The sequence below is a fragment of the Leishmania martiniquensis genome, chromosome 28, assembly GCF_017916325.1.
Source record: "Leishmania martiniquensis isolate LSCM1 chromosome 28, whole genome shotgun sequence".
In the NCBI taxonomy this organism is placed as follows: Eukaryota; Euglenozoa; class Kinetoplastea; order Trypanosomatida; family Trypanosomatidae; genus Leishmania; species Leishmania martiniquensis.
Genome location: NC_090163.1, coordinates 79,805 through 99,078, shown reverse-complemented (window position 1 = coordinate 99,078; position 19,274 = coordinate 79,805). Strand labels below are relative to the sequence as shown.

The window sequence follows — 19,274 nt, the reverse complement described above, 5'->3', positions numbered from 1 at the left end:
GGGGCACTGCTGCTGCCGTTGCTTCCAGCGACGCCAACAGGCAGCCAAAGATGTTGTGCTACTGTACATGTCTGCAGACACAATGATGACAACAGCCGTGCGTCGGCGCGGTCAAGAGTACAACTTGCGGGTTTCCTTTACATGCTGGTCAGTACAGACACCGCGATCAGTCGCCAGCGACCCTCTGCTGAGGCGAGGGTGGCCGGAACGGCCGACTCCACTCCCGGCCTCTCGCCGTCGACATCAACTTTGTACTTTCTATGCGCGTACGACAGAGCGGACTCCATCAGCTCCGGGGTCGTGTAAGGGATCACCACGACCGGATACATCAGTGCCCCATCGACGATCTCTATGGGTGCGAGTGGGCTGATGGGCTTCGGTATAATGACGTGCGCCCCCTTGCGGTCGCCATAGCTTGACACAGACTTCGACGACGGACGGTCGAGCTTGGTCGGTGTGATTGCCTCCGCTCCTCGCAGTCGCTGCTGGTAGTGCTCGGCGACTACAGTGACTGGGACATGTCGAATGGTCTCAAAAGAAGAGGTGTCTTCGGCGCCGGGGAATGGCATAAAAGGTATGTCAGCTGGGTCGGCGGCAAGCGGCCCGCCAGCGTACCGCCCGTGCGAGTCGGGCTCGATGCAAGCCATCACGATCGCCTCCGCCGTCGCGCCGTCGCTCACGGCGCTGTCCTCACATCTGCTCTGAGCCACTTCGCGGCGTACCGCACCTTCCCAGGCTTGCAACAGGTCACGACAATAACCGCTAACGATGGCACAGTTGCGCTCTACGAGGAACAGCTCGCCCGAGGTGCATGCAACCAGCATCATGTCCTCCGGCCCCACCACCGTGCAGGTCGGCAGTGGTGCCGCCTCCACTGGGACGGTCTTCCGCTTCATGAGCCGCTTCGAAGTGCTTACCGGTATAAGGCTGTGCCGTGAAATTTGCGAGGCTGAGGAGGATGCAAGGTGAGGCAAAAAGGCGGGGTGACCAAGAGAGCGAGAAAGAGATCTTCAAATAATGAAGCGCATGCGTACGAAAGACAACGACAGCCCTTCAAGTCAATGAGTCTCATCACACAGCTGCGTCGATGGCTCCACAGAAAACGTTGTTGAGCACACCTAAACACTGCAGATGAAAGGTGCCACGCGTGCATCTGCTTCCCATCACCGTCCTTTACACTTTTCTCTAAATCCCACAGTGCGTCCCCCCGCGTATTCGTCCGGGTGTCTCCCTCAAAATGGTATACGCACTCACCCAGTCACAGATAGCGTTGCCACTAGGCCTTGTTTTCCTTGCATATCAATGTCTGTGGACGCGCATCGCAAAGCTGCGGCCGTCCGTCGACCATCGTCCCATTTCATGGCCTCTCCTATACATGCACATCTCAAAGGCGGGCTCAAAGAGCAGTGGTGTGCCGCTGCTCCATCCAGGCCCTCGACCGTGAAGTCACACCGATGCTCCGTGCAGCGAAGGACTGAGTGCGCATATATATATATATATATGTGTGTGTGTGTGGCACTCAGCATTCCAGCGTCTGTGCCACAAGCATCACCTCCAGCGCCATTGCGGCAGGCACTTCAAATGCTGGCCGGTCCTCCGAAGGGCGACGGTTGTACAGGTGCTTGAAATAGAGATATGACACGAGGACGTTGAGCTGATCGCCGTCGAGACGCGGAAACAGCACATACACCGAGTTGTCCGTCCGGAGCGTCTCCTTAAGGGTGACCGGATGCTCTGGCTCAGACGCAACCGCATTCTCTCCCGCCATCCCTACTGCCGCTGCGCCAGCGCCTGGTAGCACCCCGTCTCCCTCCTCCTCCTCCTCGCCTCCGCTACCTCCATCAGTGGTGGCTATCTCCGCCGCGACTTCAAGACGATGCTGAGATGCAGAAGCCCCGTCCACGGTATTTCTTCTCAGCAAGACCGCACCTGTGCCTTGAGGCTCCGCCTCCTTTACAAACTTTACCACCACATGCTCGGTGGAAATAGAGACGCGCTTGCGAAACGCGAGTCGCAGCACAGGCGACTCCATCAGGCAATCCCGATGCGCAAACGTCTCCTCACCGCTACTCGTTGCCAGCACGACGTAGTCTTGTGGATTTATGTACACCGTATCGGTGTACGACGGCGGCGGTGGAGCCGTCCACATGGCATCGAAGTGCTGCCCGCTCATCTTCGCCGTTGTTGCTGCAGCTTCCACGATCGAGGGAACACTGAACCTCTGCCACGAATGCGCTCTACCTTATGAGATAATGCGTTGAATCTCTGCTCCTTTGCGTGGTATGCATCGCGCAGATAACCTGCGTAAGTGTACGTGTGTGTGTGTGTGTGTGTGTGCAGGTTTTCCAAGGCGTTGTAGAAGCGTGCGTTGTGCACGACGAGGCGGTCGAGAGGGTGGGGGAAAGGTGCGCGTTCGAGCACATCCCCCCAAAGGAAGAGAAGGTAGTGGTGTTGGAGAGTACTCACATCTGCGGAGGAGGGAGGGGGGTCAGGGGGAGCGGGTAGTTCGATTCAGTCGGTCCTCCTCCTTTCTCCTATACCATCTGCGACTGCAGAAGGGCTGCGCAGTGGCCGAGTATTTCCTCCGTGAAGATGGGCGCACGCACGCAGAGATAAGGAGGGCGCGTCTCTATCGTTTCGCTGCAGAGATACTACGAAGAGCAGTGCCCCACCGACGCGCAGGTAATGCGGCAGGGAAGCGCGTGCATGTGCAGGCTGGCCGCTTCGCCACCTCTCCCTCTGTGCTTACGGTGTGCCGTATTTCGCTTCTGTATGCAATGTCCGCTGCCTCGCTCACGTACGCTTACGGTGTCAGCGGTGTGCTCGCGCGTTTTGGCGCAGTCGTCATCTGCCTCCTCAGCGTCATGCCCGCCTCTTACGCCCTCCGCTCACCAGCACTCTTCCGCGCAGAAGAAAGAGGCAAGGAAGTGTGAAGAGCGGGAGAGCCTCGGTACGTGACGGCGTTTGGGAAGACGGTATGCTTAAGATCACCTAAGCGAATGGAAGAGAGATCAGGGTGAGAGAGGGGCGTCAGCTTTGGGCTCAAATACGCCTTGGCGCCTGGGTGTGGGGTGCGCATCGGTGGGGAGGCCGACGCGTCGAGCGTTCACCCGTGTACGAAACAGCTGCCAATGGAAGCCATCACAGCGAGAAAAGAGCGCCACTACCACACCCCGGGCATGCAGAGAGTGAGCGCGATAATGGGAGAGGGCTGTGAGAACTACCTCGATCACCGCATGCCACAGCGCTGCGCGCACGCGAGAAAAAAAAGTCGGAGGCTCGGGCAGACACGCGCGGAAAGCCATCATGGCATTCTTCCGCACGGTCAGAACTTCCGTTTCGTACAGCGGCTCAAGAGCGAGAGAAGCCACTGGTGCGCATGAAAGGCGGTGCTTTGCGGTGATGATCGCCGGCGCTCGCGCCACCCCCACCCCCATCCGTCCTTCTCCCCCGCCCCTCGCAGCCGCAGAAGGAGCACACGCACTTTTCCGTTGGGGGGAAAGTGCACGGGGCTACCCCACAAGCGCACATCACGAGGGACATAAGGGGGCGCACGGAGCCCGACTCCACCCCCACCCCTCTACCGGAAGACCATCACTCCTCTCACGCTGCCACAGCGCCAGCGCTTCGCGAACGCGTAGTCTGACACACGCGCGCCCTTTTCCCACCCACAGCCCCCCTCACGCTGGTTGGTGGGGCCGGCAGTGGTCGGGATGAGAGCGAAGGCTGCGCACAGCCTCCATGCAGCCAAACGCGAAAAGCAGTGCACCATCGACATGCAGTTGGGCACGACTGGCCGCGAAAGGGACGCGCGAAAATGACGTGAGCGCTTAGCCGTCGCCACGCGCTGGCTGCTCTTTCCTCTAGTCCGCTTGGCGCCCCTCTCTTTCTGCGTTATCGCACGTCAGTTCCCACGCGGGCCGGTAGCTCCCATCCTCTCGCAGCAAGAGGGGGTTACGATTCGTGTCGGCACTTCGGCCCACTGACGAGTAGCCGCTCCCGTACAGGCTGCATTGCGGAATGCGCATGATCTTAGTGTACATCCACACATCGTTCATGGACCAGTGAAAGAGGGGACACGCGCGCAAGAAATCTGGCCAGCCAGGCGTTGTTTTCTCCACCGCCTCTTTCTGGTACCTGCCGTGTGGGTCTGTCTTGCGCGTGCCCATGAACACCACCTTGAGTGGGAACTGCTCCGTGAGCCTCCATAAACTTAGTCGCATGTCCTGCGCCACGCCCTGGTGCACTAGCTGCACGCCTGGCGCAACCTTCTGCATGTACCATGCGCGAAACCTGCGCAGCTCGTCGAAATCATCGCTGTGCTCGACCACAAAAATACAGCACTGCGCCAGAATCGGGGTTGTCACTGCGTGACGGAGCAGCTCGAACATCACCACGCTGTCCTTTCCCCCGTTAAACGCGATTCCGATCTGAGACGTCGAGTAGCGCTTGAAAATGCCCTGAATGAGGCACTCAGAGGCCTTGACACAGTCCGCCAGCTGTGGCGGCATGACCGTTGGACCCTGTTGTGGTGTTTCCTGGACACAACACTCATGGTCTTGGCGGCCGCTCTCAGCCGGCGAGGCTGATGTGGCAGACGAAGCGTGCGGCATGTGCGACAACCAAGGCATAGGAGCGATGAACGCTGCCGGCGAAAAAAGGGGAGGTCGACGATGCGACAAACAGGGAGAGGTACGATTGACAGCGAAGAAGTGTAAGGCAATGCCATAGATGAGAGGCTCTCGGCAGATTACCCACACCGGTACACTCGAGAAAATGTTTGCGGAGGCAACAGCACAGAGCTCTTGGAGAACTTCTCGAGAAGTACACCGAGTCGCCGCGCGGCAGCGCGGAGTCGGACTGAAACAAATATTTAATGGCGGTGGGAGGGGATAAACAAGGGGTACACGAGAGCGACACAGAGACGGGAGGGGAGGAGGGGGTAGTAGAGGGCGGAGTGCACACACAAACAGAAGCTCGACTGTATGAGAGCGATCTCGCCGTATCCGGCAGAGGACGATGCGGATCACGTCTGTACGAAAGAGGGTGGCGGGACCGCAAGACCGTTTTGTGTGTGTGTGTGTGTGTCGGCGTGAGTGCGGTGAAAGGGTCTGCATAAGTGTCTGGTCCAGCTCAGCGTGCCTCTCAGCCGTTCCACTGGCCCGTGCGACGGCGTTGACGAAGACAATGCAATATGAGCGGTGGTAATGTCAGAGCGATGTGCTGAAGCCGCTGCGCGCTCGCGTGCGCACAAGACTCCGCCACACACAGACGAGGAGGAGGGTTGCACCAACACGAAAGGAGGGGAAGAAGAGCACGAGAGTGAGAGGGACGAGCTTTGGGGTGTGAAGAATCTCGTTAGGGCAGATGCTGAGAAAAGGGAAGACGCTGCAGCGCGTCAGCGAAGCCTCCATTGGCGTCCGCTAGTGATCACGAAACGCGACTGCCTAGTCAAGGCATCCACGGTGCCCCACCCCTCCCGCTTTCACCCTCCCTGTGCATCCCCCCTCCCCCCCTCGCATGCTGCAGGCCAGCAATGAGCTCCTGTGCTTCAGCAAATGAAGGCGAAACGTGGCATTGGGGCAAGCCCACACGGGCATGTAGCACATACCCTCTCCCTTGGCCCACAGTCAACGATTAGCGGTCCTGCCGTTTCCCGCAGAGAGCCACAACAAAAAGGTACGACGATGGCTTCGACTTGTACATGGGAGGATCAACAGCATTGATCGTCGGCCCGCCCCAGAGGAGGCAGCCGCGCACCATAAACTCATGTTTTCAGCTGTGCGCCCCTTTGCGCACACCCACTCCCCACTGAAGACGTGCGTTGGTGCAGAGCGAAGAGCAGCTGCCCCACACAACACCCCCTCTGCAGACACTCACCCCCATCACCACCCTGCGACCCCGCACTCCAACCAGGGAGTGATGAACGCTCAGCTCGTCACCAGCGCGAAAGGTCGTACAAGCAAGTGCGCAAAGAGGGCAGAGGGCAGTGGTATCGGGCGTGACAGAGGAAACAGCGCGGCTTCCTTTACGAAGCCGGCACTCTCCCGAGCCGCTCGCTCCACATGCAATGCGATGCTGCGCGCCACCAACGCATCATACGCAGCAATGCCGTGCTCGCTGAAAAACCCTAGAGCTGCCCAGTAGAGCTTGCGTCGCGCAGGCGTACTGTGTGTCGCCGGAAGGCTAAGCCAGCTGTGCAGGCACAGCGACACAAGAAACAAAATGTCCACATGAGCGCTGGACAGCAACGCAGCGCTCGCAGAGTGCTGCTCTTCCAGTTCTGCGCACACCGACAGCACACGAGCCTCCGTGTCCGCGTAGGATGCCCACTCGTCGGCGCTGCGTCTCGCCAGACACTGCTCTACCTCCTGCCGTGTGACACGGAGCGCCGCTCGGTTCGCCAGCAGGACCCGAGCGACCGACTCCAGCACCTCAAACTTGGGTGAAGGCGTCGCGGTACGAGCCTCTGCCTCCAATGCGGGCGGGCTGCAGCCCGATGACGAGTGAAGAAGCATGGCCTGGGGATGCTGCACCTCTTCCTCTGCGGTAGCAGCAGCAGCAGCAGCACTGATATCGCCCGCCGGCATAGCCTCGCCCTCTGTGAAACTGCTCACGTCGCAGACTGCGTCAACGGTCAGCTCCGCCTCAAAACCTTCCAGAAAAATCGCCGGCAGCCGCTTGCGGCCCTTACCGGAAGTAATGAAGCGCACCATGAAGTATACAGGGTCCACCCCTCGACGCTCCTCGCACAGGTGGCGCAACTGGCGGATGCGCCGCTGCGCCACGGTTGGGTCGAACCACGCCCGGAACTCCGCCGACGGGCGCACCAGCACACTAAGTGCCATAGCGCAGAGCAATGTGAGAAGGGTATCCTCCCCGAAAGGCAAGCGGTTGGCCGGCACGACGGACAAAGAGCCACTGCCGGCTGAGTCTGGAGTCAGCTGCGCCGGAGCCAACCACAGGTCGACCAGCTGCCCCCAAAGCTCCTCGAGTAGCTCTCGACCCGGGTCACAGCCGTCAGCGCCGTCATCGCTGGGCAAGGCTGTCGATCGAAGGAGGAGGTGAATAGACTGGTAGCAGGCGCCAGCGCGGGCGGCACGGGCGACCTCGAACGCGTCTTCGATAAGCGACAAATCGGAGCAGCCGACCTTTGGGTACGCCTCCACAGGCCAGAGTAGCGGCCACCGCATCCGCTGCGCCGCTTCGTGCGGGCTGCCTCGAAGAAAGGCAAGTGACGCGTCACGCGCGGCCTCTGCCAGCCCCTCGCGAGCGAGGGGGCAGGTTGACCAGCGGAGCAGCAGTGCCACGCCGTGGGGGGTAAGGGAGCGCAGACACGCGGAGGCGCGCGAAGTTTTCTTGTCTGATGTGTGGATCGACGATGTCGAGACGACCCCCATCTCCGACGACCTCTCGAGAGTGCCCCCACCGACCTCCACAATGGCGTGGAGAAGCTCCGCCCAGCGCGCTGGCATGTGGGTGATGCCATCAGCGATGGTGTACATGTACGGTTGGAGAGCAGCCCACCCAGCCACCGTGGTCGACACCCGGACGAGCTCCGTCCATCGAAAAGCGCTTCCGCCGTCGCATGCGTCCTTTACAACAGCTGCAAGGGTGGCTGGCAGCTTCGGGGTGTGAGCCTGAAGCAGCCGCGTCCAGCACTCGCGCACCACGTCAACGACATCCTGCTGGAGAGCGCGAGAGAGCATCTGCGTTGACGGCAGTCGCCGCTGGCGAGTCAGCAGCCACGCGCGAGACTGAGTGAAAAGCGGGCCGTCCACCAGCTTCCATGTGAGCGGGCTACACCACAGCGCCTGCTCGCCGTCGCCTGTGAGCAGAGTTGCCAGCAGCCGCAAAGCAAAGGCGAGCTGAGCATCATGCGCCGGAGAGTCCGCCGTTGGCACCCAGTCGAGCACCGCTCTAGAGACCACATCCAAGCACTTCTCCTTCTCTGCTGGCGGCAAGGCTCCTGCACAGCGACACAGCGAATGAGCGCCGGCGTCGTACACACCGGCGTCCATCCAAATTTCGCCGCACAGCAACTGGAGAAGCGCGTGAAACATTCTCGGCCACGGCTGCTGCGACGACGCTGTGGACGGGTCCTGTGGCACAATGCACTCGCTCAGCTGTGGAAGCAGGCACAGCAGCACGCATGTCGCGTGGGACGAGGGCAGCTGCGCGGCCAGATCATCTACGAGAGACCGATGCGAGCGGAGAACAGCGTCCAACGAAAGAGCGAACGACGGTCGCGCCGACCAGCGCTCCAGCCACACAGCGTGAGGGTCCAACTCGTCCAGTAGCCTTCCAAAGGGAACGGCGACGTCCCTTAGCACTCGCACAAAGACCTCCGTCACCTCGTTGTCCAGCAGCGGCAGCCAGCCGTGCGGCAGCTCCAAGAGGAGTCGATGCAGGAAGCCCACGAGAAGCAGTCCGGGTGGTTCGCCAGTGCAAGCCAGGGTAGTGACTGCCGAGCTGGCGGCGTGCACCATATCCATCTGGGCGCGAGGAGGGAGGAACAGAAAGAGCGACAAGGCCGCCTCCAACCAGCCACTCTTCATCTGCGAACATGCGCGATCGATCACCATTCGTTCGAGATCAACGACGTTTTCACTTTGGACAATGAGCTCCGGGCGGTGTTTGAGCAGGTAACGAAGGCTATCAAGCTGCTCCGCTTCTTCACAGTGGTGGGCGTCGCTCTGTAAAGCAGCCTCTATGACACGCAGGCACTCCTCGTCACGGTGCATCGCAGCGGCAGCCTCATCGCCGTGTGGTGAGCTGTCAAGAAGCTCGAGGCTCTCCCATCCGCCATTCTGCACCTCGCTGCTGAGCTGCATTACATTCACCTCGCCCGGCGTATCGGCCTGCCGCATAGGCGGCAATGACAACGCTGGTACGCTGTCCTCCAACCGCTGCGCCGTGGCGATGTGGTGCGTTGATTCCATTACTTCCACTATGTGCCTGATGAACTCACCCCATCCCCCGGGCGCTGCTGGAGGCGCTTCGCCGGGAATGTCCGTGTGTGCATTGCCGTCGAAGTGCGCCGCATGCAAGCGAGCTGCCTCTGTCGACCACCATGCCGTGTCTCTCGCAAGCGCCTCTGGTGTTGCGTAGGTTTCGAGGAAGCGGTGGCACAGCACGTGAATCGCCTGCACCGTTGGCGTCTGTGCGACCGACGCGGATGGGCTACCCTGAACGACCAGGCGCGAGACGGCACTCGCGGCGGAGACACCATCGAGAGCAGAGGAAGAAAGTAGCGATGTGGACTGAAAGGTGCCTCCACCGCCGCTGCCGTTTCGGCTATCGCTGTGGTTGTTCACGGCGTGTCGAACAACTTGGTCCAGGCTAGCCGTCTGAGCTATCCACTGCGGGCGATGCATTCGACGCCTGAGAGAGGAGGCCTGTGCTCGCTCACGCGCCGGCAGCTATAGGGAGGCCTGCAGAGTGGATGCGGGATCGCAAAAATAACTGTGTCGGTTTGCTGCATGCGTGCGCGTGTGTGGGCCGCTCAAACATCTCAAGCGGCCCAACCCACAGCCGCAACAAGAGCGATGGACACCAGCTCTGGCTAGACGTGACGAGGAGGCACTGGTTACGGAGAGGTCACCGCTGCCGCTCGTTGAGCCCAAAACTAGCCTGCTGCAAGCACACGGCGGCTCCACAGCGAGCACATAATCTGTTCTATCCTCGGTGTTCGTGAGGCGACGGTAGCCTTTCCCTCCTCTTCCTCCTTCCGCGAAAACGGCAGTGGGCAATAGCTTCTGTGGGCACGCACGTGTGTGCAGAGTTGACCGTGAAGGTTGGCAGCAAGAAGAGTGGAAAAGGGATGCAGAGAAGCTGCGCAAGTACCACTGTCTGTGCTCTATCAGCGCCAACGTGGCACACGAAGTGTACAGCAGTCACCAAGGAAGAAAGGCGTCCATCGTGTGCGCCCTCAGAAAACAGGAAGCCCACAAATGGCTTGCGACGCGGCGAAGCCGCGCAACCTACCCGCGTGAGGTCACCGCGAGGTGAAAGAAACCCAACCTGCGCTCCCCCTATTCGGCGGCGAGCAGCCTTGAGTACACCTCTGCCACGGGAGCGCCGTTGGCGCGGTCTTTTTTTTTCTTCCCAGAAACAGAGAATGAGGCGAAAGGATGTGGCTTCGCTGCTGACACAGACGAAGCGTTGGACTACACGCGCAGAGAGCTTGCCCACACGCACACGGTGCATGTCGGTCTTCGACCACCCCATCTGAGCCCAAAGCAAAGCTACCACGCGTCACGCGCGATCGCTACAGTACAACGGTGTGGCAGAAATGCAGATACTAGCGCACCTGTCGACAGCTGCAGCACTCCGCAGTACCGGTGAGCGTGTGTATACAGTATGCAGCCACAGAGGTGCACAGGCGGCTGTGTGGTACTCTTCTTCTGCCTAACATAAATGATATGGCATGCGAGAAAAATAAGAGGGAGAGAGGGAGGGGAAAATGCAGAAAAAAGGGGTGACGCCACGCTCACATTGCCCCAAGCAGAAAGAAATCACACCAAAAGGTGACCGCCGGCCATACAAGCGCGAGACACAGACGCTTCACCCTATCGGAGGTACTCCTGTGAAGGTGCCGTACGAGAGTCAAGACCTGTGCGCGCTGCGCTGTACCCTTCTCTACCGCACATACCGCTCCCGGTGGCTGCCACGTAGGTCCCATCGAGCGCGCGCCCTCACGCAGCGGAGGACTTGTTGCTCTCCGAAGCGACAAGCGGGCCGCGGAACGTGTAGCGAACCTCCGGTCTCGCCTGTGACAGCGGCGAGTACTCCGATTTGGGCAGCTCCATTGAAAAGGCGTACTCCCCGTACATTTCCCGCAGCGGGGTGGCGCTAAGGAAGTACGGATTTCTGCGCAGTGGGTAATCGGTGACGGTGCCGTACGGCGTGGACCACGGCGGGAGCCAGCAGGCGGAGAAGAGGCTGAACCTCTCCCCGGGGCGGATGCCGTAGACGTGGTAGTCGAAGCGGCGGCACCACTCCCGCTTATACGCCGTGTACTTGGCCCACAACTCCTTCTTTCGCTCCAGTCGCTCCTTCGACTCCATCACGCCGAACTTGCGGCACTCGTAGTCGTTCGGCAGGAAGCCGGAGAGGCGGAACATGCTGCGGTACCAGAAGCACATGTCAGCGAAAACGAATGTGCCGATGGAAACAAAGAAGCGGGTGGCCGGGTGCAAGCGGGTGTGGCGCAGCGACGCCTTGGACCGCACCCACATGCTGTAGCTGAGCCCGGCAATCACAGCGATGCCGTGCTCGTACAGGCGAACACCGGCGACGGTGCTGATGATTGAAGGAGTACTGTCGATCACCGGATATGGCGTGCCCATGATGTGGCGTGTGAGGTTGAAGTTGGTGTAGTCCGCGTTCGTGATCGTTCGGTACACGGCGTCACGACGCTCAATCGAAAGCGACGTGCGCCAAAGCTGAAATGACTTCCACGCTAGCTGCTCCTGGTCGGAGAGCTCGCGCTCGGTACCAGGGGCATAGCGGGTGTGCTCCGTCGCCACGAAGATGGGCCTTCCGGCCGGGTCTACTCCCCCGGCGCCGAGTTCCGCCGCTGTTGCCATTCTCGGCGGATTCCCCCTTTATCGAGTCAGAGCTACGCGGGAAGACACGCAAGCGCGCGCCGCTTTCACTCCTCTTTCCTTCTCAAGAAAGGGATGCAGCACCGGGAGAAGAGGGGAAGGGCCAGAGGCGCACGCCAACCAGTCGCTCACAGTACCCCCGGTTGGTAGCGCCGCGAATGATATGCAGTGGGCCCCAGCAGTGTTGTCACTCGACATATATGTGCACAACGAAAATGAAGATGGCGCGTCGCACGTGTGTATCACATTCGGCGTCTGTGTGTGTGTGTGTGTGTCGCGGTGTTTCGTCGAGAACCGACTTCGTCGTCGATCGAGACGCTTCGCCAGAACGGATTGCTCCGCGCTGCCGTTTCTCTTTCGACAGACGTCCGCCTCCTCCCACACAGACACACAAACAGAGACGCAGCCCGACTGGGCAATGTACAATGAAACGAAGGGAAGAGAACGTTCTGTCTTCGTGCTGGTAGCGCACATGCTGTCAAAGGCGGATGGGAGTTGAACGATGAAATTGGAAAAGGCACGGCTGTACCGATGGGCTGCGCTGAGTGCGCGAAAGCGGATGGGAAGTCCCTAACTGCATGCGTAAGCCCTCTGCGGGGACCAATGGCCTCTGCGTTTACCTCTCTGCTCTGTTTCTTTAAGGTGGACGATGGTCAAATCGTGCGCACACAAACTGCTGAGACCCTTAACAGCGGTGTGACGATTGTGCAAGCTAGCGCCACGCTCGCACTCACTTGTCGAAAAGAAAACTAAGAGGGCCAATGGCGTTTCAATTTCAGCAAGTTCTCCGTGCCGTGCGGCGAACTGACGCGTTGTTACAGCTCGTGCGTTCTGCCTGCGGGCATCACCAAACCTTTCCCAGCGACGGACTTGAAGGAGAGCTGCATGCCCCCCTCAGGAGAAGAGCTCTCGCTGTTTGATCAGACGCGATGCGCTCTACTCCCGCGCAGGTGGGCCGGCACAGAAAGAGCACCGCCGACACACAGCAACAAAATTAGAGATGAGATCAGCGCGGCAGCTGCCGGGCGTTACTTCCGCGTCGCCACCTCGCCTTTGCTGCAGTCGAAAAAGAAGCAGAAAGCAAGACGACGAGAATCCCCTTTCGATGAGACGGTGAATAGTGTAGGTAACTGCCACATGGCACCCACTCGCTAAACAGTTCGTCCTTGCACAACGCCCCAAGACCACGCTGTGAGGTTCTTCCAGCTCTCAGCTCACCAGAGCGCGCTCTTCTCCCCCATCAACTGCCAACCCTTCGTCTCGACAAGCCCCCTTCATATCCTCCACAGCACCCCTAAGACCTGCGCACGCATTCTCCTCCGTGGAGTCAGTGCTGTGGGCCCGGCATAACAGCATCCGAGAAGTAAAAAAAAAAGCATAGAGGCTCCACAGGTGTGCACTTTAGGGGGAGGAATAGACGCCGAGAGAGAGGCGTCACAGAGGAACCCGCCGCCCTCGCCTCCTTTCCGCGGCCTCTGTCTTCACCGGCGCTCGCACCACTGCTGACGCCCTCACGCGCTACCCACGACGAACAAGCTGCCAAGGCGCCTTCCGTCCTCCCCCGGAGCGTTCCGCCACGAGCACGTGAGCGAGCGGACGTACGCAAGGACACCTCACCCGCCTCTCTACGAATGCGACAGAATGCGGGCAGCCATGGGTGAGGTGCCCCTGCCCATGTACAGGGGAGGCATCCGCCTAACCGGCTCTGCGTGCCCTTCGCCGCCCCTCGCTCGCACACCAGCAGCGCGACCGGCGCCGGACAGACGCGGACGGGCTGCGCGCCATCATCCAAGCGGGCCGCGCCACCAGGTCCTGCGAAAGCGCGCAGCCTGCGACGTCTATAATGTGGGCACCAGCGGGTGGTCTCTGTGCAGGCCGAATCAGCTCAGGGACAAAGCTCGCTAGCCTCACGCCAAGGCCCTCGGAGACCGGGCGTTTTGCCAGCCAGTGAGCAGAAATGCATCGCTTGCAGCATACAGATTCGTCACATAGATTCGCCAAGGAGCTGGGCTGACCAGCATCGCTTGGCGTCACCCCACCGCGTGCTATTGGAGCACCTACAGTGCCGGCTACGGTCCTGCATCACGCCCAACACCGCCGGAGCGCAGCAAGCGTAAAAAAGAAGAGCGGAGCTGGCTATATCGCTTGGGTCGTGGACGCCAGTAGAAGCGAGCCGGTCCCAACGCCGTGATGGCTGCACGTCTCCCCAGCACAGCGACAGCCCAGAAATGCCCTCCGACGCTAAGGACTCAGCCGTGGTGGCCGAGGGCGCCGGCCGCGGGGTCTGTGCTCCTTTCCCGCCGAGGAGGTGCTCGACGCTGGTACAGTCAGGCGCGGGCTACAGTATCAGCGGGTAACAAGATGAACGAGCGAAGACGAGGAAGAGCAGGCAGCCGACCCCGATGAAAGGCATCCCCAGAGGCGAATGAACGCACGCTGGCAAAGGGACAGCTCCATGCCGACGCCAAGCGCATAGGCATCCGTCAAGACGCTTAGGGGCGCCATGCGAAGTAAGAGAAAAAAAATAGAAAGGGCGAAACTCAGAGAGAGGGCCGACCGCTAAGGGCACACAACAGCGCCAGCACAGGGCAGCGGCTGAGAAACAAAAAGGAGCGGCGTTCTCAATCACCACCACTTCACGCATGTCTATCAGCGCGTCCACGTCCCCCCCTCCCCCTTCCGTGCGGGATGACGAGAAAGGGAGGGACAAGACAAATACATGTGAAAAAGAGGAGGAGCGGATTGGCGCCCTGTTCCCGAGAGAGAGCGCGCATCCTCGCCTGCTGGTCCAGGAAAGGTAAAAGAGGCCGAACATACCTGCGATCTTAATTTTTTAACGTGACAGCTCTGCCAAAGAGCATTACTTAGGCTCATTGCCGCCAGCCGCCCCCCTCGCGGCCCGGCCCGTCTCGCACAACACACGGGCACCAGCGCCGCGTGGGGTGCCAAAGGAGGCGTGCAGACGCGCGTGGCAGAGGGTGCGCCGGCGTCGCTGCCCGTGCGCGGCCTCTGCCTCAAGCGCCACCTACCCACCTACCCACGCACACACGCACCGCTTCACGCGATGCCTCGCAGCCGCGCCGACATCGGCAGCGCTACATCGCACCGGCGCCCCTGCGTCATACGTGCTCGGTCCTGCCACCGCCAGAAGTGGATCGGCCTCTAGTAAGGAGAAAGGGGGAAGGGGAGCCTTGCCCACTCCCCCCTCCCCGAGAGACACCATGCAGCGATAGGGATGTGTCTCCCCTTCCGCCTCCGAATTAATAAAGAATAGGCGGAATGGGCAAGTCCGAGAAGCCGCGAGCACACCTGAAGACGCTACGCCAGTGTCGGTCGGCGGCTGTAGAATCAAGGCAGGACGGAAGACGAGATGTGCGTCTGGTGCGTGCTCGCAGGACTCTCTCGCTCTTCCCCGCGCTCTTCGCATCCGGCACGGCGTCATCGCACGTGGGAAAGGGGGGATGCAGCGCGAGCACACAAATTTTCTTAGCATTACCTTACGTTCCCTTGAAAGAGGCAAGGGCGGAGTAGGCAGCCGCCTTCTCAGCGTTGCGCTGCGAGCCAGACCAACCTTTCACTTGCCCCATAAGTTCCGTCACACGCGGCACCACCTGCTCCGCTTCCGCAGAGTTCACGAAGGCGATCCGTGTGCGGCGGGCGATGAAGTCCATAACGTGCTCGCAGTGCTCTCTCTGAGCCGCGTAGACAACCTCAGCCTCGACAACCGGTGAGTCCTTTGCCAGGCGCTTCATCAGCTTGGCGTCCTTGGCGACGACGGTCATGATCTCCTCGTAGCGATCACCATAGTTCGAGCGCCAGTGCTCGTGCACATCCTCCGGAATACCCGAAGGGGCAGCCGACGCAACCTTGTTGAGATTCCGCGCGCCCACAAGCACCAAGTCCATAGTACAGCAAGGCTTGAAGTTGGCTCTGCCTTTCATGATGGTCTTCTGAAGCTCGTCCACAGCCTCCTCTGCCATCTTGCGGTAAGTCGTCCACTTTCCGCCGGTAATGTTCAGCATGTGCGATCGTGAATCAACCGCGATGACGTGCTCACGCACGATGTTCTGCGTGCCGCCGCTCTTCAGCTTCTGTTCCTTTGGAACCGCAAGCGGGCGAATACCGGTCCAAGCGGACTGCACCGCCTCCGGCGGGACCTCGCCCACAAAGGGTTTGATATTGGCGAGGAGGAAGTCCACGTCCGCCTGCGGCGTCTTCGGGTTCGACTGCACATCACACTTGTGGTCCGTGGTGCCGAGCAGGCAGCCACCGAGCCACGGAATGGCAAAGACGACGCGGCCGTCGTTCGACGGCACGACCATTGCCTCACGCTCTTTTGGGCAGTACTTGCGGTCGATCACGATGTGCGTGCCGGATGCGGGGAACATGTCGAGCTGCCTGTCAGCACTCTTCGCAAGCTTCTCGATCTCGCCACTAAAAGGGCCACCGGCATTGATGATCGACTTGCTGTACAACTCCATCGTCTTTTTCGTGATGGTGTCTTCGACGATGGTACGCACCAGCTCATCGCCCTTGTCGTCCTTTACTACCTCCATCTGCTTGACCTTCGCGTAGTTCACCGTGGCAGCGCCGTAGCAAGCTGCCGTCATGGCGACTGAGTAGCAGAGTCGTGCGTCATTCATCTGCCCATCATAGTAGCGGACAGCGCCCAGGAGGGCATTGTTATCCTGATCCGTCTTCCTTAGCTTCGGGTAAGCCTTCATCGCGTCGTAGGGAAAGAGGAAGCCAGAGTACTCCAGGGTGCCGCCGTAGAGAGCGGCCAAGAGGTCGTACATCTTCGTCCCGCACCAGTACATTCCAATATCAATAGCGTGATAGCACGGTACCAGCGTGGGCAAGCTGTGGCACAAATGCGGAGCCTGGTGGATCATGATGGTGCGCTCACGCAGCGCCTCCGCCACAAGCTTTAGCTGCATCGGGTCGACCTGGAAGACGGCCTTCTGCAGGTAGCGGATGCCGCCATGGATGAGTTTCGTACTGCGGCTGCTCGTCTCACCGGCGTAGTCGCCCATGTCCACCATGCCGACCGACAAGCCGCGCGTGACAGCATCCAGCGCCGACCCAGCGCCGACGCATCCGCCGCCAATGATCAGTACATCAAGCGGGTTCGTCGCCGAGCTGTGCTTTCCCAGCGCCTGAACACACATCTCGCGTGTGGGCACAGTCTCATATTTCAGCGGCGGACATTTGCTCGCGTCGAACCGCCGCTGCGTCCAGGCGGGGTTCGTGTAGCTGAAGCCCACTACTCCGCCAAATGCGGCCACGCCGGCGCCGAGGATGTATTTCGCAGCGGTGGCTGCCATTGCCGCGCCCCCTTGCTACTCGTGTGACTGTGTGTGTGTGTGTGATTGAGTTGTCAGAAAGGGAGGCTGTGCCCTTCGACACACACACGAGAGCAGAGGGAATACGCTCGTGACGATCGAGAGGTCGTCGAGAATGGGCAGAGGAGCCGTACACTTCTTCCGGTGCGTCGGCGCCCTTGTCACTGGCAGTGGTGTGACAGGAAAAAGGGGAGGGGAGGGGGAGAGGGAGAGAGAGAGGGCGTCGGAGTGCCGAGGAAAAGAAGCCCTTTTTAGCCTTGTCGCCTTAAAGGGAAAAGTGGAGGGGCACGACGTGTTGAGGCGCAGCGCAGCAGCGATGGTGGTGAGGTAAGTGTTCTGCTGCAATGGCGATTGTACAGCAGCGTGTATGTGGGTATGTGTGTGTGTGTGGCGAAGAGAATCTGTTGGTGCAGTGCAAAAATACAGAGGCGAAGATGCAGCGAGTGCAAACGGCGCACCGTCACCACACCGAAGTGAAGGAGAGGAGCGAGAGGATTTAAGTAAGGAGAGACGTCTGTGCGTATACTAAGGGAGCGGGAGAGGGGTGGTGTTATACCTGTCTGTGTAAATGTGTGTGTGTGTGTTATACAGATGAAAGAAGATGAGAGAGAGAGGTGAATGAATTGCCTTTGCAATGGGATGCTCAGAGTGCGAGTCGGTGTGGGGAGAGGGGCAGGAGGAGGAGGAACAGAGCAAGTACCACCACAGCCACCACGTGGCATGTAAGAGAGAGGGGGAAGAAGGGGAAGCACGACTCCGAGGCAGTAAACGATGGAACAGGCAGAGAGACAAGAAGGGAGGCGAAAGAGACACCGAGAAGGGGTCAGAAAGATGAACAAGATGGGAACTGTAAAGGGGAAGTTTAGGCTGGAGGGGCAACGAATGCCGCACTTGTGTGGGTGAGTGCGAGGGATGCAAAACGCGTGGGCGTGTGTAAGGGTGCATGCGCGATGAGACGGGTGTGCGCAGTGTGATTCGATGAGAAGACAAGATGGTGCCGCGACAAGGCATCGGCGCAGGTGAGGAGGGGACACAGGACGTGCAGCGGCAGTATGGACCAGTAAAGCGTCGCTTACGTCTTACCTCGGGAAAGACAACACGTCTGCACGCAGTGACCGTTGAAGAGGCGCAGTACATGGTTCTGCGCTAGCATAGAGAAAACGAAGAAGGGCTCCAAAGGTTGCCCAGAGGTACCCACTCGACCTGACATGAGCACCTACGGCGAATGGCGACTTCCATCAAGGCGCTAGGGCCACCGTTTCAGCAGTGCCACACGGCTGGTGAGTCTGGCCGGGAAAAGAGGCGAGATGTCCTCCACATCATCGCTATCCCTGTGCGAAGTAAATGCCTTTTCTTTGCGTCTTCTGCGTACGTGTCGGCGCGTGTGTTACTCCTTAGTCATCACAAAGGGTGACACGCTATATGGTTGCACAGCGTACGACGAAAGGGTAATTTTGAAGTAGATGAGAGCCGCACCGGGCTTCCATGGGACCAGGCGCAAGCCGCCGACGGCCTTCATCGTCCGCTGTGGAATTAAGCGACAGTTTTTTGTGTGTGAGTGGGTGTGTGTGGGGAGGGCGGAGGGGCGTGGAAGGCACAGAAGTCAAAAGAAGATGAGCGGGAGCGACCGGTAATGACGTGCTTGTGCGTTTGTGGGTGTGTCTGCCTGCTCGCGTCACAGGAAGTTTACTTCCCCTCACTTTGAGCCGTAAGCGTGCCACCGACATTCCAAAAACGTACAGCGGGGTAATGGAAAAGGGCATTGCCTTCCGTCCCTCGTCCCCCCTTCTTCATCGACGGCTCACCAATACGCACTGCGGGTACTCGCTAACGGCCCACGACCGCATCCTTGTATGTTGAGAAGCACAAGAAGCCCACACTAAGAGTGACAGGGAGAAAACGGGGAGAGGGAAGAAAAGTCTGTCATCGGCGTCCTCCGCCGTATTGCCTCCCGCTCTGCTGCTCTTCGCATATTCCCGATAAGGATGTGCATAGAAGGGTACTTATGCAGTCGAGCAGTCATTGTGCTGCGCGTATCGCGTCAGCTTCTTCGCAAGTAGCGAGCATGAAGCTCGGAGAGGACAAGAGCAGAGACAAAAGGGGGTCGGCATAACGCGGATGGCCACGCACGCGAACAGAGAGACGCCAGGTATGGAGGAAGAAGATGCAGGCAAGCACAGAAGAAGAGTGTCTGCCAGGTAGCGGCGTTTCACGTTGTCGCTGATGCTACCCACGAGAGCGGCGCTAATGACGCGTTAGCGAAGGGGGCTCGAGGAGGAGGCAGTAAAACGCGCGTGAGCAGAACAAGTGTCATCAAGTACAC

General features: G+C 59.9%; 6 protein-coding genes across 6 annotated transcripts; all 6 read right to left on the bottom strand.

Annotated features, from left to right (window-relative positions):
* Positions 1 to 137: 137 nt before the first annotated feature.
* On the bottom strand, positions 138 to 896 carry LSCM1_03040 (uncharacterized protein; the record flags this gene model as incomplete). The annotated part of the gene is made up of 1 exon (XM_067320593.1): positions 138 to 896. One exon carries the CDS (start codon positions 894 to 896, stop codon positions 138 to 140), a length of 759 nt encoding a protein of 252 aa, XP_067177203.1.
* Positions 897 to 1,519: 623 nt separating this feature from the next.
* Positions 1,520 to 2,173, bottom strand: LSCM1_03039 (uncharacterized protein; the record flags this gene model as incomplete). Its single annotated transcript, XM_067320592.1, has 1 exon — positions 1,520 to 2,173. The coding sequence occupies one exon, from the start codon at positions 2,171 to 2,173 to the stop codon at positions 1,520 to 1,522; it is 654 nt and encodes a 217-aa protein (XP_067177202.1).
* Positions 2,174 to 3,863: 1,690 nt separating this feature from the next.
* LSCM1_03038 (uncharacterized protein) lies at positions 3,864 to 4,613 on the bottom strand (the record flags this gene model as incomplete). Its single annotated transcript, XM_067320591.1, has 1 exon — positions 3,864 to 4,613. The coding sequence occupies one exon, from the start codon at positions 4,611 to 4,613 to the stop codon at positions 3,864 to 3,866; it is 750 nt and encodes a 249-aa protein (XP_067177201.1).
* A 1,317-nt stretch (positions 4,614 to 5,930) lies between these two features.
* Positions 5,931 to 9,377, bottom strand: LSCM1_03037 (uncharacterized protein; the record flags this gene model as incomplete). The annotated part of the gene is made up of 1 exon (XM_067320590.1): positions 5,931 to 9,377. One exon carries the CDS (start codon positions 9,375 to 9,377, stop codon positions 5,931 to 5,933), a length of 3,447 nt encoding a protein of 1,148 aa, XP_067177200.1.
* A 1,320-nt stretch (positions 9,378 to 10,697) lies between these two features.
* LSCM1_03036 (uncharacterized protein) lies at positions 10,698 to 11,591 on the bottom strand (the record flags this gene model as incomplete). The annotated part of the gene is made up of 1 exon (XM_067320589.1): positions 10,698 to 11,591. The coding sequence occupies one exon, from the start codon at positions 11,589 to 11,591 to the stop codon at positions 10,698 to 10,700; it is 894 nt and encodes a 297-aa protein (XP_067177199.1).
* Positions 11,592 to 15,106: 3,515 nt separating this feature from the next.
* On the bottom strand, positions 15,107 to 16,933 carry LSCM1_03035 (uncharacterized protein; the record flags this gene model as incomplete). Its single annotated transcript, XM_067320588.1, has 1 exon — positions 15,107 to 16,933. The coding sequence occupies one exon, from the start codon at positions 16,931 to 16,933 to the stop codon at positions 15,107 to 15,109; it is 1,827 nt and encodes a 608-aa protein (XP_067177198.1).
* Positions 16,934 to 19,274: the final 2,341 nt, after the last annotated feature.